At 35.8% G+C, this 20,000-nt stretch overlaps 1 protein-coding gene across 5 annotated transcripts; it reads left to right on the forward strand.

Moving 5' to 3' along the window:
* The first annotated feature begins 188 nt into the window (after positions 1-188).
* On the forward strand, positions 189-9,612 carry LOC131930034 (putative oxidoreductase YrpG). Of its 5 annotated transcripts, none has more exons than XM_059286396.1 (10): positions 189-270; positions 487-610; positions 1,563-1,697; positions 2,687-2,829; positions 4,054-4,210; positions 4,697-4,870; positions 6,414-6,511; positions 7,111-7,283; positions 7,816-7,955; positions 9,093-9,612. In XM_059286396.1, exons 3-10 carry the CDS (start codon positions 1,587-1,589, stop codon positions 9,216-9,218), a joined length of 1,122 nt encoding a protein of 373 aa, XP_059142379.1. In that variant the 5' UTR covers positions 189-270; positions 487-610; positions 1,563-1,586; the 3' UTR covers positions 9,219-9,612. The 5 variants fall into 5 exon arrangements, with proteins under 5 accessions (XP_059142379.1, XP_059142380.1, XP_059142381.1 ...); XM_059286394.1 differs by having other exon boundaries at positions 201-266; XM_059286395.1 differs by having other exon boundaries at positions 201-266; positions 490-610.
* The last annotated feature ends 10,388 nt before the right edge of the window (positions 9,613-20,000 follow it).

The raw sequence follows: 20,000 nt of genomic DNA on the forward strand, positions 1-20,000 counted from the left end.
CTGGAAGAAACACTGCTTGCATCTTTCTTCTATCGGTGGCCGCAATAAGCACTTCCCAGAAACTCGGCCAGCTACTCTAAAAATAGTTTAAAGATTACACAGTAAAGAAAAGGAAACACATACAACCTAATTCGAGCGCATTCATCTGTCGGGCGAATCACACCTAGAAAAAAAAAACATTGCGCTCCATAGCCACACTTATCTTCCTACCACAACATCTGCCACTATTTAATAACGAACTGCTTGAGTGAAGTTTTAAACTTGTTGTAGGTAGTTAGTTGCTAGAATACTGCTGACTTTGCTAATTGGTCGGGATCCACTATCTGATACTGGGCATATATATATATATATATATATATATATATATATATATATATATATATATATATATATATATATATATATATATCAGCAGTGTAAATCTATATGCTATTTACATTTCTGTGGATTTTATTGTGCGACATATTTCTCATAATTATCACACAGCAGCTTTGCAATATGTGAATTTGTTTCTGACTAGTGGTGTAACAATCAGCCTTTACAAAGAGTCGATAGTTTGGCTTTACAACTTCATGCAACATACCGTGTAACATATCTGGAAACCCTTTTGGTAGGCATCTTTAAAAACTGCAGTTTTAATGAATTGGTGTTAGTAAATATAAACAAAGATAATGCTAAAACTATGACAATTTATATTTGGATATAATAAGCATCCAATTTCGGATATGACTTCTTCTTCGTTCTAAATTGTAATGTTAGATGTATTTTCCTCCAACATATTAATGTATCAATGTGTTATGTGCCATATGGCTTGTTGACTTGACTTCAGCCTGTTTTTTTTTATTATTCCGATTTGCTACTGTAGCCTACTTTGTCGACCTTGAACAATATGCATGTCAGCAGTGGTTACGTTGATAAGATTACTGATCTATTCATATCAGAGGCGTCGCAAGGGGGAGGGATGGAGGGTGCAGACCCTTTTTGGGGATAGGGGTGTGCGACAAGGCAAAAATAGCAAAATTTACAAAACAAAAGTGCTTTATGTCAGTGCAATTAATGATTAATACAAGTTAAATGGTCTTTTAAGTACAACATAGACGATCCCAAAAAGGGGGAGGGGGTGACACCATCACGTAACTTGCTAACTATAGAGAAATCAATGCTACATTCCGTTTTATTATTGACCAACTATAGACAAACATCATTACTAATAAGTGCACACAAATTAATGCTATCATGTGCGTGTATGTGGGGGAGGGGTAACGTCAACTGCAAAGTCTATATTTACAAAAAATGATTCTTCATTCAACGACCTGAGTGGGGGTGACACCACATCTAATAATTTTTCATTACAATATTACTTTTTGTACACTTCAATTAATAGCTGGATTAATATAACGTATGTGCAAAATGGACGTTGAGGGTGACACCAATCTCAACTTTCACAGACAAACAATGCATCACCCACCAAAGTGGATTGGGGTGACATCACACTAGAAAATCGCAAATCAACATTTTTAATTGTCATTAGAAAATTCACTATCTAAAATTTTAATTACCAGGTGAACAGTAATCAAGCGCGAATCATGGCTTCTCCAGTACAGGCTGAACAGAAACTTCCCTATGTTTATGTTGGTAGATCAGGTCTTAAAGTCTCTAACTTGTGCTTAGGAGCAATGACTTTTGGTGAATCAGCTGTAAGTTTAAAAAAAAAAATAACTTTTCTCATTTTTGGACCTAGGGGAAGGGTGGTTTCGAAGCTTAACTTAACCCACACAATTAATTCAAAATACAAACATTTGGTTGCTCCATAATTCAAAACCTATATAAATCTTAACCGATTTTTTAAGTTCATTAATTCAAAATTCTTACTGCGCTCAAGGCGTATGAGTATTTTCCCATTTGATTAAAATAGAACCTTAATTAAAAAGTAATTTTAAAGGCGTTGCAATAGGGTAGTGACTAGTACGTGAGATGTTTAGAATAAGTAAGAGCATATAAAATATTCTGACAGTTTGTAATTTCAACGATGAGGATTTGCATTATAAAATGTACATACATGTATAATGTCCTATGTAGTTTCTTATAAACTTAGAGTTAATATTTTGATGTACATGTTTTATATAGTTTGTTATATGATCAATTTATTTCTCGATGTACTTGGTTTATATAGTGTGTTATATGAAAAAAGTATTTCTTGATGTAGGCCTACCTGTTTTATATCATTTGTTATATGATCAATTTATTTCTTGATGTACATGTTTATATATCGTTTGTTATAAGATCAACTTATTTCCTGATGTACATGTTTTAAATTGTTTGTTATATGATCAATTTATATCTTGATGTACATGTTTTATATGGTTTGTTATATGATCAATTCATTTCCTGATGTAGGCCTATATGTTTTATATAGTTTGTTATATGATCAATTTATTTCTTGGTGTACCTGTTTTATATCATTTGTTATATGATCAATTCATTTCTTGATGTACATGTTTTATATAGTTCGTTATATGATCAATTTATTTCTTGATGTACATGTATTATATAGTTTGTTATATGATCAATTTATTGCTTAATTTACATGTTTTGTTTAGTTTATTATATGATCAATTTATTTCTTGAAGTACATGTTTTATATATATTGTTATAAGATCGAAGTTTTAAAACATATTTTTTTCAGCAAGGTCTACCTGGACAGTGTGATGAAGAATTGTCTTTCCAAATCCTGGACCGTTTTGTTGAATGGGGTGGGAACTTTATAGACACTGCTGATGTTTATGGACTGGGAAAGTCCGAGGAAATCGTTGGAAAATGGCTGGAAAAGTAAACAAAATGGCTTTCAGTACTTTATAACGTTGTTACAGAAAACATGATTGAAAACGTTAAGTAAAATTTCCATTTCAGCATAAAAATTCACAGGAAAGATATTCATGTGTTTTTTACCCAGTAGCGTAGCGAGGGGGGGGGGGGGGGGATGGGGCGGGGGAGGGGACATAAGTCGCTATGCCTCTGTTTTGACCTCGTTATTTTTAGGTATAGTGTGGTCACATAGATGCCCTTCCGCCTTTACTTTTACTAACGTGGGTCAGGTACCCATTAGGGCTGGGTGAACTCATGGATATCTAGGCTGTTCCGAGATCCGAACTCAAAACTCTCGCGTTAGTAGTAACCGTTCAACAACCCAACCACACTATCTCGCTTAAGAAAAGTAGCATTTTTGTTAGTAATTGAATTTAAATTAGCACACACTTTTTTAGCGCAATTTCCATTGCGATTATTAATTCGTTATTTCTGGATGGATGGATGTGTGTCCGCAATGGATGGATGTGTGTCCGCAGCTTTAAGTCGTATCTCCTCCTCAACGAAGCAAATATGTTAAGTTCCAAAAGCAAATATGTTAAGCAAGTTCCGAGGATGATTGTGGGCCAAAAAATTTCCCGGAATTCCTTCCTGAATTTCCCGGAAAAGCCAAAAAACCTCGAAAAAATGCAGTTTTTGGCCCATATCTCGGCAACCAGACCACTTAACGACTTGAAACATTTACCAATCGATTCCTGCCATAATTTATAACAATATTGCCGAAGAAAGGTTTCAAAAATATCCTTTCGTTCGGTCACAAAAAATTAATTTAGGAAATTTCGCTTAAATTATCACTAGACTTTTTATTAACTTGTTTTTTAATGTAAAAGATTTTTTTTTAAAATAATAAAGCCACGGATAAGAGTATTGTGATATTAAAACGTTGGAGTAAAAAACTGAGAAGTCAGTTTTTAGCGCAAGTTGTAAACTTAAAACAACACAGTACACATATTGAATTTTATAGGGGCATAAGTTGATAGATGGAATTATATAAAATATTACTTTTTTTTCATAATAGTGATAAGTTAAAGCAGCAAAGTATTTACATAAATTTAAAAAATAGCTAACAGTTGTGAATAATATTGCATAACAGCGGTAATAGCTAACATTTCATTTTGCTTTAGTTTTATGTATTACCTGCATATATCCCTACATAACTATTATACTAAAAATTTCCCATTAATGAAGACGCGCGAGAGAAAACGTTGTCATAGCAACCAAGGTCCGCGCCAACATGGGGACCCAAAACAACGTCAACAACATCGGCCTAAGCAGACGACACATCACAGCGAGTATCGACAGAAGTCTCCAGAGACTGCGCACAGACTATGTGGATTTGTATCAGGTGAACATAGAAACAATTTTTGACAAGTTTGTCACGTGCTTTTGTTGTTAACTTAAGGTGTTATTTGATTAAAAGCTATTTTCCAATCAAACTTTGTTTAAAAAATAAAAAAAAAACCATCAGAAAACACGCTTTTATTTTTGCACTATAAAAATAAAATGATTATCTTTATAAAATAATAATGAAAACAATAAATACATTTATCTATATTAAAAAAATTCTCATAATTTTAAAGACTAATCAAGGGTGTAGTATTGTTAAAACTAATTATACTATTTATCAATCTTTAATTAATAATAATAATAATAATTTGAAACAAATTGGTTTGGTAGATGTGGTTAAAATTTCGCTCGCAAGTTTCGTCCGAATGATCGACATGGGAATCACGTTAATTAAAACCTTGTAAACAATTTAAAAGTTTTCGAAATTAACTTGCCTATAATATTTTTAAAATTAGAAAATAAATGATTCCCCTTTGTATTAAAGGCACACAACTTTGATGATGCCACTAGAATGGAGGAGACTTTGCGCACCTTTGATGACCTGGTGCGCTGCGGCAAAGTGCGCTACATTGGTGCCAGCAACTTCTTGGGCTGGCAGCTACAGAAGCTAGTTGACCTCAATGAGAAGTTGGGGCTAAATCCTATAATTAGCTTACAGGTAACCAAAGAGATTATATATATATATATATGCATATTATATATATATATATATATATATATATATATATATATATATATATATATATATATATATATATATATATATATGTTACCGAGTGTATTTACTCGCAGTGCCAAATGTTACCGAGTCTATTTACTTGTGCTATCTTTGACCAGCACACAACATCAACCACAATACAGATACTCGGAAGTGCAGGTTTACATTTAACTCTTTATTACATGAATCAATAGAAATGCTCCACATAGCAATGCATCAATGTTCCACAAGAATACAATGAACCAACTGACCCCCACTGTCCTCACTAGTTCTCACATATCAGAATACACGTGTCCATGGTTCAGGCTTCAAACCTTATTCTCTCGAATGGAAACACGTATCTACAGTTCAGTCTTCAACTCCTGTTCTCTCTGTCTCTTACTACCAGTCGCCTTCCTATTATATCCCCTCGTATTCGTAATCGTAATCGGTTCTATCCGTTGCATCATAGCTATGTTCAGTCCGATTATCTCGCCTCCCAACTACTACGCAGTTGTCTTGTACTAGTCTTTATTAGACTTTTGTTTCTATTTCTGTCACACCACCTGCATCCGTTGCATCAGTTCAGTTTGACCTTGATCGTGTCTTAGTTGACAGACTGTATTGCGTTCTTATCAATCGTCTTTAGTAACTACACTAGTTACATATATATAATGTGAAAACTTGATAAATGATTAACTGCTTGATTTGTTTTAGAGTCCATTACTCTGCTTGAATTAATTGCCTTTTAGGGATTGTGTACAAATCTATAAGACAAAAAGAATCGCAAATAATAGGATAAAACTTATGCCAAATGACACAAACTTAGACCACCAACTACCATATTGTGTACCATATTTTAGGAACCATTTCACTCTCACTCTTTTTAAAACTATGGCATAATCGGGAATATCTAAATAAAGTGTGGAAATAATGTCAATTAAACAACATAGCTTGATACCCCCCCCCCCTCCCTCACTTAACTCAGTATAACAAAACGATAAACTACTCCAATCTACTTTCGTGTTACCTAACTTGTGCTAATTCCTTTATTAAAGCTAATTGATTGTTTCACATGGGTCGGGGTGGTCGTCAGTAAAGCTCATGGTTGCTAAACCGAGAAGTCTAGAGTTCGAACCCTCGGGCAGATGAGGTTCGTTAGCTGGGGACAGCAACTCTTCAAACAACTGCTGCCTTGTAGTTTGTTCTTGGTTGGACAAAAACTATGGAAGCAAATCCAAAAAGAAAAGCAGGCTGAAATCGAAGTTCACGGCCTATATGGCGCATAACAATTTGACACGTAAACTTAATTGAGTTGGAGGGGATCTCTTCCAACACTAAAAATTAAGAACGCAGAAGAAGAAGAAGAAAGATTGTTTTATTGACTTTGTCAAGTTTGAAAAATCCCAGTCAGGTTTATTTTATTTAAACAACCAACTAAACAAAATGGTGTAATAATTTCGTCTACCATGTGATGTAGAAATGTTTGTTTGCTATGTTTCAGCAACAATACAATCTCGTCAGCAGAGAATCAGAATTGGAGCCATTCCAGGTGTGTAAAACATCAGGTATTGGAGTCTTACCATGGAGCCCACTCAAAGGGTGAGTAGTGACCTTCCTTCTATCATCCTCTTTATTTCACGATTCAAACTCATAAGCGCTTTATTTTTTAAATATGTATGTTTAAAAAGTGCTAATCATTTTATAAGATACGTCACATACAGTAGACTTCTTTAATTTTGTCAAGCACTTAAGTTTTTTAACAACTGTTTATACATTATTTTTTTTCTTATCTCAATCAAGACGTGACCTATTTAAGCTTTCGTTAAACGAATTTTAAGGTAGTGTAAGAAAAAGTTAGTATTTATTTATGTTTAGTTAAAATATGTTGAAATATCCTTCAAATGCCGAAGTCAAGAAAAATATGAACTCTACTTTATCTGCACAAGGGGTCGCTAGGTCTAAAAATCTTTAATTTTTTTAAAAAGAGTATAATTGTTCTAAGAATCTTATGGCAATAAACTATTGTATTTTTAAAAAAACTAGAATATACAACACTATACGTTTTCGAGCAATAAGGTTCAAAAACGTATAAAATAGACACACAAAAACTCCGTCGATTCACAAAATGTCAATTAAAAAAAAAAACATGTTGAATAGCAAAGCTTTTTTAAAAAAAAATCTGATGATATCTAAAACAGAGGGTTGCTGTCCGGGAAAGTGAAACGCGGACAAAGGCCGACGGAAGGCCGACTGTCCTGGGTGGCCGATGACCTGGCCAGTAGAGCGTGTCAGTGTGCCCCGTCCTGGGCCAGTTTTGGGGACCAAACGTTTGATCTTCTAGAGGCTGGAGAGGCCATTGCTAAAAAATATGGTAGGTATGATTTTAAGTCGAACTTGAACTTTTTATGAAGCTTTTTACTGACACCTTTGTTAACTTCAATTTTTTAAAAAAGCTTTTTACTGACACGTTTAGTAACTTAAGCGGGGGCTATGTTCGGGGAGCGGAGTGGCCTAGCGATAGAAAGCTAGACTGCTTAACTGTTAGTCTCGAGTTCGAATCCGGGTTCAAGTCAGTAGACTGTCCCTGAGTCCCTCCAGCTCTGATGTTAGGGAAAGTAAAGGCGTCTTGGCCTAGTGCTGACCACATTATCCCCTCATATGCCGAGGTCACAGAAACCGGTGCACTCTACTTCACTTGCACAATAGACCGTTTGGGAGAGGAACTTGAATTTATGTTCGGGGCAAGGGTCAAACTAAGAAGGTTTATGGCGGGGGCCAAGGTATCAATGTTACTGACGAAGCTCGGTCTATAATTAATGTAAGTGCTCCTAAAAGACACTCAAATCACAACGATGTATAATGTTTGATTATTATTTGATAATCAATGATGACCAAATCACCAGATCGAAGTCTAGCTCAGGTGGCCATTCGCTGGCTGCTCCAAAAAGACGTTGTGTCCTCTGTGATCATTGGAGCGAGAAATCTGAAACAGCTGGATGATAACCTTGGTGCAGGAAATGGCTGGTCTTTAACTAAAGAGGAGGTAGGTGGTGGCTAGTACATTGGGGGTAGGCGGTAGCTAGCACATAGGGGGTAGGTGGTGGCTAGCACATAGGGGGTAGGTGGTGGTTAGCACATAGGGGGTAGGTGGTGGCTAGCACATAGGGGGTAGGTGGTGGCTAGCACATAGGGGGTAGGTGGTGGCTAGCACATAGGGGGTAGGTGGTGGCTAGCACATAGGGGGTAGGTGGTGGCTAGCACATAGGGGGTAGGTGATTGGTTAGCACATAGGAGGTAGGTGATGGCTAGCACATAGGGGGTAGGTGGTGGCTAGCACATAGGGGGTAGGTGGTGGCTAGCACATAGGGGGTAGGTGATTGGTTAGCACATAGGGGGTAGGTGGTGGCTAGCACATAGGGGGTAGGTGGTGGCTAGCAAATAGTATAAGAGGAGGTAGGTGGTGGCTAGCACATAGGGGGTAGGTGGTGGCTAGCACATAGGAGGTAGGTGGTGGCTAGCACATAGGGGGTAGGTGGTGGCTAGCACATAGGAGGTAGGTGGTGGCTAGCACATAGGAGGTAGGTGGTGGCTAGCACATAGGAGTTAGGTGGTGGCTAGCACATAGGGGGTAGGTGGTGGTTAGCACATAGTATAAGAGGAGGTAGGTGGTGGCTAGCAAATAGGGGTAGGTGGTGGCTAGCACATAGGGGTAGGTGGTGGCTAGCACATAGGAGGTAGGTGGTGGCTAGCACATAGTATAAGAGGAGGTAGGTGTGGCTAGCACATAGGGGGTGGGTGGTGGCTAGCACATAGTATAAGATTGGTAGGTGGTGGTTAGCACATAGGAGGTAGGTGGTGGCTAGCACATAGGGGGTAGTTGGTGGCTAGCACATAGGAGGTAGGTGGTGGCTAGCACATAGGGGGTAGGTGGTGGCTAGCACATAGGAGGTAGGTGGTGGCTAGCACATAGTATAAGATGAGGTAGGTGGTGGCTAGCACATAGTATAAGATGAGGTAGGTGGTGGCTAGCACATAGTATAAGAGGTGGTAGGTGGTGGCTATTTTATCATACTATCATTTATTTATCTATAAATTACAATGAAGTTTGTTTATTTCTAATGTATTTTTCAACTGATTAATTGTTCAGCGCTAAAAATAATTATTTTCTCAACAACATCAGATGCAGCAATTGGACGATCTGTCTCAGACAAAGCTCCCCTACCCCTATGAGATGGTGTTTAGAATGAACGCAGACAGGAGAAACACTAACGCTGTCGATCAGTATGTGCGTTCTGTTAGCAACTAGAAATACATGTATTCTATTAGCAACTAAAAATATATGTATTCGGTTAGCAACTAGAAATATATGTATTCTGTTAGCAACTAGAAATATATGTATTCTGTTAGAAACTAGAAATATATGTATTCTGTTAGCAACTAGAAATATATGTATTCTGTTAGCAACTAGAAATATATGTATTCTGTTAGCAACTAGAAATATATGTATTCTGTTAGCAACTAGAAATATTTATATATTCGGCTAGCAAGTGGAAAATTGTCCATTCTGCCCGTGTGTAAAATTATGTACATTTGAACAGCTAGTAAAACTATGTACGTTTTGTCATCGCGTGGAATCTTGTGCGTTATGTCAATATGTAGAATTTTGTGTTTGTCAGAATGTAGAAATAGAAAATAAAGTAAAAAAACACTCCCCAAGTAACCATGGTAACAAAAAAAAAAAAACAACAACAGATCGTTAAATGGTCAGTTTTTTTTTAAAGTTCGAGTCAAAGTTTTAATTCACTAGACCATTCACTGATCATTAATTTGTTTAAACATTTTTAAAGATTGATGTACATATTTTTAATTATTGTGTTTTATATAAATGTTTCATAAACTTTAAATGCATTATTGTTATAGTTTGTTTTTCGAATTTCACATAATCTTATTAAAACTGTTTAAAAATATATGGTTTTATTGTAATGTTTTTGTAGACAAGCTAATGTGAGAGGATTTTTAACAACTAATTCTATTAAGATGTGATTTACTTACGAATCACTATATTTTTTACATAACATACTAATATCAGTTACTAATTAGCCCCCCCCCCCCCTAGCAAAGCGAGAATTCAAATTAAGTGCTTTCGACTTAGAAATGATATTTACCGACATGAGATAAATAGACAGATGAATAAAACGATGAATAAAAAGATACCTTAATTAATAAATAAATCGATAAGTAAACAGATAATTAATAGAATATAGATAAATTAATAGATAAATTAATAGATAATAAACAGAAAAAATAAATTAATAGATAAATTAATAATATATTGATAGATACATTGATAGTTAATGATATAATGTATATAATGTCATTGGGATATTTTGTTATTGAGAACTTTTGTCATGAGATCTTTCGTCATTGCGATCTTTTGTCATAAACATATTTTGCCATTAGGATCGTTTGTCAGTGTGATATTTTGTAATTGAACTATTTTATCCTGGATAAACAGGGACGTTCAACTTACTTGGATTCGAACTTGTGACTATTTGGTTGTGAACTTAGTCCTCGACCGCTCCCCCCCCCCCCACTCCCACTATAAAGAAGTAGAATCTACTTTCCAGCACCCTGTACTCTGTGGACAGGTTATTTTGTTATTGGTTACCAGATCAATTTTAACATACCAGGTTAGTAGAACACGATGGAGTTTTCAATATCTAAGGCCAGTAGAGCAAGACAGATAAATACACCATTGAAGTTTTTTTTCAACATCTTGCGTCAGTAGAGGTACCACATTTCGATATCATGAGTTAGTAGATAAACAACATAGGTCTTCGTCAGTAGAGGTACCACGTAGTTCATTTCGATATCATGAGTTAGTAGATAAACAACATAGGTCTTCGTCAGTAGAGGTACCACGTAGTTCATTTCGATATCATGGGTTAGTAGATAAACAACATAGGTCTTCGTCAGTAGAGGTACCACGTAGTTCATTTCGATATCATGGGTTAGTAGATAAACAACATAGGTCTTCGTCAGTAGAGGTACCACGTAGTTCATTTCGATATCATGGGTTAGTAGATAAACAACATAGGTCTTCGTCAGTAGAGGTACCACGTAGTTCATTTCGATATCATGGGTTAGTAGATAAACAACATAGGTCTTCGTCAGTAGAGGTACCACGTAGTTCATTTCGATATCATGAGTTAGTAGATAAACAACATAGGTCTTCGTCAGTAGAGGTACCACGTAGTTCATTTCGATATCATGGGTTAGTAGATAAACAACATAGGTCTTCATCAGTAGAGGTACCACGTAGTTCATTTCGATATATTGAGTTAGTAGATAAACAACATAGGTCTTCGTCAGTAGAGGTACCACGTAGTTCATTTCGATATCATGGGTTAGTAGATAAACAACATAGGTCTTCATCAGTAGAGGTACCACGTAGTTCATTTCGATATCATGGGTTAGTAGATAAACAACATAGGTCTACGTCAGTAGAGGTACCACGTAGTTCATTTTGATATCATGAGTTAGTAGATAAACAACATAGGTCTTCGTCAGTAGAGGTACCACGTAGTTCATTTCGATATCATGGGTTAGTAGATAAACAACATAGGTCTTCGTCAGTAGAGGTACCACGTAGTTCATTTCGATATCATGGGTTAGTAGATAAACAACATAGGTCTTCGTCAGTAGAGGTACCACGTAGTTCATTTCGATATCATGGGTTAGTAGATAAACAACATAGGTCTTCGTCAGTAGAGGTACCACGTAGTTCATTTCGATATCATGGGTTAGTAGATAAACAACATAGGTCTTCGTCAGTAGAGGTACCACGTAGTTCATTTCGATATCATGAGTTAGTAGATAAACAACATAGGTCTTCGTCAGTAGAGGTACCACGTAGTTCATTTCGATATCATGGGTTAGTAGATAAACAACATAGGTCTACGTCAGTAGAGGTACCACGTAGTTCATTTTGATATCATGGGTTAGTAGATAAACAACATAGGTCTTCGTCAGTAGAGGTACCACGTAGTTCATTTCGATATCATGGGTTAGTAGATAAACAACATAGGTCTTCGTCAGTAGAGGTACCACGTAGTTCATTTCGATATCATGGGTTAGTAGATAAACAACATAGGTCTTCGTCAGTAGAGGTACCACGTAGTTCATTTCGATATCATGGGTTAGTAGATAAACAACATAGGTCTTCATCAGTAGAGGTACCACGTAGTTCATTTCGATATCATGGGTTAGTAGATAAACAACATAGGTCTTCGTCAGTAGAGGTACCACGTAGTTCATTTTGATATCATGGGTTAGTAGATAAACAACATAGGTCTTCGTCAGTAGAGGTACCATGTAGTTCATTTCGATATCATGGGTTAGTAGATAAACAACATAGGTCTTCGTCAGTAGAGGTACCACGTAGTTCATTTCGATATCATGGGTTAGTAGATAAACAACATAGGTCTTCGTCAGTAGAGGTACCACGTAGTTCATTTCGATATCATGGGTTAGTAGATAAACAACATAGGTCTTCGTCAGTAGAGGTACCACGTAGTTCATTTCGATATCATGGGTTAGTAGATAAACAACATAGGTCTTCCTCAGTAGAGGTACCACGTAGTTCGATATCATGGGTTAGTAGATAAACAACATAGGTCTTCTTCAGTATCTTGGGTCAATAGAAACATTACGAAGGGGTTTATTTTAACGGCTACAGGACATTACCCCCCCCCCCGTCAAATATCCCCTCCGGACATTTCCCCTCCATATTCTCCCCCCCCCCCGGAGCAATTAACTCCCTGTTAATGACCCCCCCCCCCCTTTGGGAATTACCCCCCCCCCCCCTCCTCAAGTTAGAATCCTAACTCTAACCCAAATTCTATACCTATATATTACATTAATCCAAAGCCTTAAGAACATTTGTTAAAGCCTAACCCTTGCCATAGCCCTGACCCAAGCATTAGCCATAACCATAGTCCTAGCCCTAGCTAGTCTTAACTCTCACCCTAACCCTAGCTTTTTTCAGCTTCTTAGGTCAATTTGAGACATCGCAGAGGTCTTTTTGCGACATTTCTTGCAACAGGTCAAGCGCCATCAGACGTCAACATCTCGGGTCAAAAGATGTCACTTCCACCATCTCGTGGAACTGTCGTGAAAAGAGATGCTAGAAGGGGATTCTCTCTTCGGCTTATCCTTGCAAGTGTCTTTATTTTCCTTAACGTCTCGGGTAGCCATCAGAACTGGATGGACTCAGGGACGTCTTACAGTCACAAGTCTGAGCCGAAAAAAAGGAGAACTTACGGACAAGCTTGGGATTCGAACCCTAAATTTTCAGTGTCGAGTGTTCTACCGTACGACCATGCCGCCCCAGGAAGTTTGAAGAAATCGAGAAGTATTTGAACAGTAGCAACATTGCCATATTTAAAAATAGTTTCAAACTTTCACAATTTTATCTCTAGTTTGGTAATTATCCTAACCTCGGTGTTTAAGATATACATTATGGGTGTTTCTTTCATTACCTTTTCCCGTTTTTGCCCAAGACACATGAGGCAGATGTAACTGAGTGCATCTGTTTCAGTGAAGTCTGGGATAGTGTGGTCAGCACTGTTACGTCCAGTTTTGGTTCAATTCAGGAAACGATTCGTGGTTATCTTCAACACTTTTATTTGAACCCAATTCTTCACATAACAGAGTAGCCCTCGCCCTAACCGCAGTGGTCGGGTGTCACCCGGTGCGGCACTTAATGGTGTCACCCCCCCCCAGAGGCGTAGCAACCCGAAAAACTTTCAAATTTTCGATTTGCACCCCCCCCTCAAACTTTCGATCTGCACCCCCTCTATATATTTTGCTTTTTTTTTTGCCTTGGTGTCACCCCCCCCCCCCCCTAAGTGGTGTCACCCGGTGCGGTCCGCACCCCCCTCTCGTTACGCCTCTGCTCTAACCGCTACCAACTAACCCGCTGACATCCCACAATCGTTCACTCGCCCTTTTATACCCGCATTCGACCTTGGGATTACAATACATAACACACATGGGTTAACTACACACTAGGGTAAACTCAGCTCACACACGCACTCTCCCCTAAGCTCGAGACTATTCTAACCTATTCTAATCTGACCTCAAAATGACCTGTAACAAGCAATATGCCCAGCCGTCTTTGTTTACTTAACTCTAGTCAGGTATCCATTAGAGCTGGGTGGACTCAGGGTCTCCTACAGACTCGAGCCCAGTGTATAAACTCACACTTTTTGTTTTGTTGCCGAAGGTGTTTTTTTAAAGTTTTCTTCTTTCCTCTGTACCGCTGGTAGAGATTTATCGTGTTTCCACTTCATACAACGTATTTACAAGTGAATAGCTTGAAACTATAGTTTGCTAACAATATGGTGTCATGTTAAGCCCAGTGGCGTAGCTAGGATTTTTGGGCCCCTATGCAAAAAGTGTTATGGGCCCCTCAGAGGCGTAGCGACCCTTCCCGGCGACCGGGGACAAACTTTCAATTTGCACCCCCCCCTCAAACTTTCGATTTGCACCCACCTCAAACTTTGCACCACCCACCCTCAGATTTTCGATTTGCACCCCCCTCTCAAACTTTCGAAAAAGGGCCCCTATTTGCCTTGGGCCCCTATGCCTTGCTTACGCTAGCTTTACGGTAGCTACGCAACTGGTTAAGCCCCAAGACTTGTGACTAACGGATGGTCATACCCCTATGTTTTGACGCCACTCGTTTGTGCATTATTTTAATACAAGAGAGACAACTGCGGAAATTACCTTTTACCTTTTCTCGATAGTTACCTCTCTTGTTGTCTGTTTATACATAAACATTTCAGTTTTTTTTCCTTGCTTATAAAAATGAAAGTCGACAACTGAGATCAATGACTTATAACATTATTATATCAAAATTTATGGTTTAAAAATTTCAAAACATTTTTATACAAGAAAGACTGCATAAAAGTATGCTTTTTGTGTTACCTTACTTATAAATAAAAACAGACCAGAAAATAAATTTACAATTCTTCTGATCTAGCCGGTATTTTCATAGTTTTTTTTTCCATTTCATTATTGGCCATGCTTCAAATGTTTCCTTTGTTGATACTTGGATCAGTAGGACGAGCCATCCAAGCTTAGCCTAACCTACATTGAAGAGAGAGTGATCCAAAGCAACGCTGGCCGCTACAAAAGTAACCCCTTCAACCACTAAAATCATTGAGCTATATTTAAGAATTCACCACTTTCTCATATATATATATATATATATATATATATATATATATATATATATATATATATATATATATATATATATATATATATATATATATATACATATATATATATATATATTAGCATAAAAACACTATTGAATTATACACATATTTATTTTTATTACTATATTTTTTATATATTATATATTTATGATATATGCAAAACGCTATTGTATGATACAGTGGCGTAGCGAGGTCGGGTGTCACCCGGTGCGGCACTTAATGGTGTCACCCCCGCAGAGGCATAGAGACCCTTCCCAGGGACAAACTTTCAAATTTTCGATTTGCACCCCCCCCCCCCTCAAACTTTCGATTTGCACCCCCCCCCCTCGAGTTTTTCTCTATATATTTTGCTATTTTTTGCCTTGGTGTCACCCCCCTAAATGGTGTCACCCGGTGCGGTCCGCACCCCCCGCCCCCCCCCCCCTCGCTACGCCCCTGGTATGATACACATATTTTTTGTTTTTTAAGTCGTAGTTTTGCAACACAAATGAATCATTACATTAATGTACATTCCAATATGATGATAGCTTATAAAAAACGAATGTATCACACACTTTCAAAATAAAAGTCATAGAGGATATATATATATATATATATATATATATATATATATATATATATATATATATATATATATATATATATATATGTTGTACATACATATAAATACACATACACTCATCACAATTTAAAAAAAATCTACAGTTATTTGAGGTACAACGTTTATTTAATTATTTATAAATACAATGCGCATTTTTTAAAGTTAACGTTTTCTTAATTAATAGTTTTTTGAGGTACAAAGTTCATTTAAATTTAATTATTAATAAATATAAAAATAATATTTAGAATGATAAATAAATGTTATAAAACATAAACCAATATAGAGTTTTTACAAAACACATATCAATGTTATAAAACACGAATCTATATAGAGATGTTATATCACAGTGAGCTATTAAAACGTGTATCAGTGTGTTCTTACATCTTGCTAGTTTTCACATAAACCACAGGTAAACCAAGGGTAAACCATAGGTAAACCAATGGTAAACCATAGGTAAACCAATGGTAAACAATAGGTAAACCAATGTTAAACAATAGGTAAACCAAGGGTAAACCACAGGTAAACCACAGGTAAACCAAGGGTAAACCAAAGGTAAACCAAAGGTAAACCATAGGTAAACCAAGGGTAAACCATAGGTAAACCACAGGTAAACCAAGGGTAAACCATAGGTAAACCAAGGGTCAACCATAGGTAAACCATATTTAAAATGCAGGTTACCATAGGTAAACTATAGGTAAACCACAGGCAAATCATTGGTAAACCATCGGTAAATCATATTTAAAACATAGGTAAACCACAGGTAAACAATAGTTAAACCACAGGTAAATTATAGGTATACGATAGGTAAACTACAAGTAAACCATAGGTAAACATAATGTGTTACTTTTACAACAACATAAAGTTGCCTACCATTGATCAGTTAATAAACAAGACTGCTTGCATACAAACTATGAAATAGTTTTTAAAACCTGTTCATAAGCTTGTCATTTACTAGTCATATAGACTTGTCATATAATAGTCATAAACCTGTAATATACTTATCATACACTTGTCATGTTGTATATTAATCATAAGTTCTCATTTACTAATCATAATCTTGTCATATGTTAATGGTAAACTTGTCATATACTTGTCAAAAACTTATCATATAGGCATACTAGTCAAATAGTTGTCATATTAGTTATACACTTATCATAGACTATTCATAAGTTGTTATGTACTAGTCATAAACTTGTCATATATTAATCATTAACTTTTCATGGTCATTTAGTTGTAACATAATAGTTATAAACTTTTCATTTACTAATAACACACGTGTCATACATTTGCAATAATGTTAATGTTTCAAATGCATTAGTTTTCAAATGCATTCGAACAATTAACTAAAGCTTATGTACGCATACAGAACTTGTAATGGGTATATCCTTAACAATGTACACTATATGTACTTATTATAGTGATGAGGCTAGACTGTGTACACGACAACTACACACAAGACAACAATAGCTGATGTACATAGAAAGACAACATATAAGTATCTGTATAAAATTATTTACACAATGATCTCACGACGTAGTATAACCTAACATAGATTACTAATTGTTTTTTCCTTCCAAAAAGTGAACCTTACAATCAGTCCGCTAAGCTGAGCAACTGATAAAAATCTCAAAATGCACACAACGCTACCAAAAAAAACCCCAGTATAAATACTTATCCATTGTTTACTTTTTTTTCTTCTAAACACTAAATACAACACAGCAATGAACAAAATAATCCCAAAGGTCAGAGGCGTATCCAGGTTTTCGTTGTAGGGGGAGCGAAAAGAGCAAAAAAAGGCGCCGAATTTTGAACACATTCTATATACGTGTATTTTATATATATACATATATACATATACATATACATATATATATATATATATATATATATATATATATATATATATATATATGTATATGTATATGTATATATATATATATATTTATATATATATATATATATATATATATATATATATATATATATATATATATATATATATATATATATATATATATATATATATATATATATATATATATATATATATATAATTACTAGCTTTATGTCATTACTTCGCTATGATGTAAAATAAATTAAAAGTAGCACTCTGAAGAAATAAGAAAAAACATATAATGTAGGCCGCCAAAACAAAAATTGTATCAATCTAAAAAAAAAAAATATACACACACTACAACCAAAAACAATGAACGTAACACAATCTGTTTTGTAATTCTTGTAAAAAAAATTTCTTACATAATAATTCCTGGGAAATTCTTTAAGACAAGTGAAATAGGGGAAATAATCACTCTCTTACTATAAATATGTACATATCTACACATTTAATTATAAACGTAAAAACAAATAAATAAATAATTTAGAATATAATGAAATTCTTTAACACTATTCGTGTTTGCAAAATGTTTTTGTCTATAATCAGAATTTAATATATCGTCATTATAAATGCTAAAGCATTACAGCATAATGAAAGTTTTTAAAATCAGAGTTGGTATAAAACCACGCTATTCGATAAAATAGAAAAACATTCGGAATAACAGCCTACATTTAATTAAATATCGGTGTTTTTATATAGATCAAATATTTTTAATTAACTACTGCTTCTTTGAGTTCTTTAAAGGTAATTTTTTAACATAGTGATAGGTATGGGTTAGATCACTGTATTGATCACACACCTTTTTACTGGTAATTGCTAAAACAATATTCACAGAGTTTTACGTTTAAAAAGCTAATTTTCTGGCGGCATGGTACTTTGGTACATCATTACGCGTTTTTCTACAAGTACTTTTACAGATCAGTTCGGGGTGGGTTGGGGGGGGGGGGGGGGTCGGTTCAACTTCGTTCACCACTGTCCTTTCACTTTAGGTCAATTATCCAACCCAGTGTATACCTAGGTGTGACATTAATATCGCTCTACACAATTGTGGTGGTGTTTGTGTGTGTGTGTGGGGGGGGGGGGGGAGATAACCAACTCAGAGTGAACATAGCGTCAGTTTTTAGATGACTGTTCTAAACATACATATATATTACACAAATATATATTACACAGATATATATTACAGAAATAGATTTAAATAAGTAGCAGTGGTATTATGACAATATTTTTTTACAGGGGGGTCCATGGGGGAGGGGGTTGTAACTGTTTCATATAATTTGTAATCGTAATCACTATCGCCCAAACTGTAAGAATACTACTACTTCATCGTGATGACGTTGTTGACCTTGTCAAAATTTCCCCACCGCTACGCAGTTTGCTCATAAGTAAATTTAAATAGAGGCGCCACATCAGTTGTATTTGTTTCTGTATTGTATTTTTTTTAAATTAATCCAAACTGTATATATAAAGTAATTATGTGTGCAGTTTTATATATAACATTTTCTAATTCAATTATTCGTACGCAAATACATTATACAGTTGCTTTAAACTTAACATCCCTCTTGCCAAGTGGTACTACCCGTAGAGGTTTTTTAAACATTGCAATGCATCGTAATGGTTATTTTTAGAATGACAAAATGATGCAGCTGTTAATACGTGTTGTAAACGTAGACACTACTAGACTAGTACAATAATGCTTGATTGCTGCATGAAAAGAAATCTTGTGATTTACATAGATGTGCCGACCAAAAAAAATTTTTTTAACAAATTTCATTGTTTAAAACTTTGAATTAAAAAAGTTTCCAAAAAGGCGCCACTTTGCTGAAAATGGCCAGAGGGGGAGCGGCCGCTCCCCCTGCTCCCCCCTGCGTACGCTACTGCCAAAGGTAAAACAATGATGACGCAGTGTTAACACGCTAAGCACATACACCACCGCGCAGTCAACAAATGTACTAGCCGAGCTAACAAAAAACATTAACAGCATTATCTATGTGTTAAAAAAAACTAAACAAATTGCTTTTGTTTATTATAAACGGTTAAGACTACTCAATAGTGTTAAATGTAGAAAAAAATCCTTTCCTTTATGCAACGTAACATTAACTTAGACAATGGTCAGTAGGTAAAGAATGAATTTACAACATGGCGAGAGCTTTTGTTTCGTTTTCTAAACCCTATTCACGTTTTACAGAGCCATTCGTTTTGTGTACCCTTTGTATTGGTCAACTTAATCTTATTGTTCATGCCTTGAAGAAGGCCTTAGGTCGAAACATAACGTGGAGACCTAATTTTCAGAACAGCGTCACGTTA

This window comes from Physella acuta, unplaced genomic scaffold (assembly GCF_028476545.2).
Source record: "Physella acuta isolate Inbredline_101_S28 unplaced genomic scaffold, ASM2847654v3 ptg001704l, whole genome shotgun sequence".
Classification (NCBI taxonomy): Eukaryota; Metazoa; Mollusca; class Gastropoda; family Physidae; genus Physella; species Physella acuta.

What these genes read in the sequence shown, in the direction of transcription:
- LOC131930034 (XM_059286396.1), top strand. Translation starts at nt 1,587, where the DNA reads ATGGCTTCTCCAGTACAGGCTGAACAGAAACTTCCCTATGTTTATGTT. An exon ending in GTTGGAAAATGGCTGGAAAA is followed by an intron (nt 2,830 to 4,053) that starts GTAAACAAAATG and finishes CCATTAATGAAG; the next exon opens with ACGCGCGAGAGAAAACGTTG. An exon ending in ATCCTATAATTAGCTTACAG is followed by an intron (nt 4,871 to 6,413) that starts GTAACCAAAGAG and finishes GCTATGTTTCAG; the next exon opens with CAACAATACAATCTCGTCAG.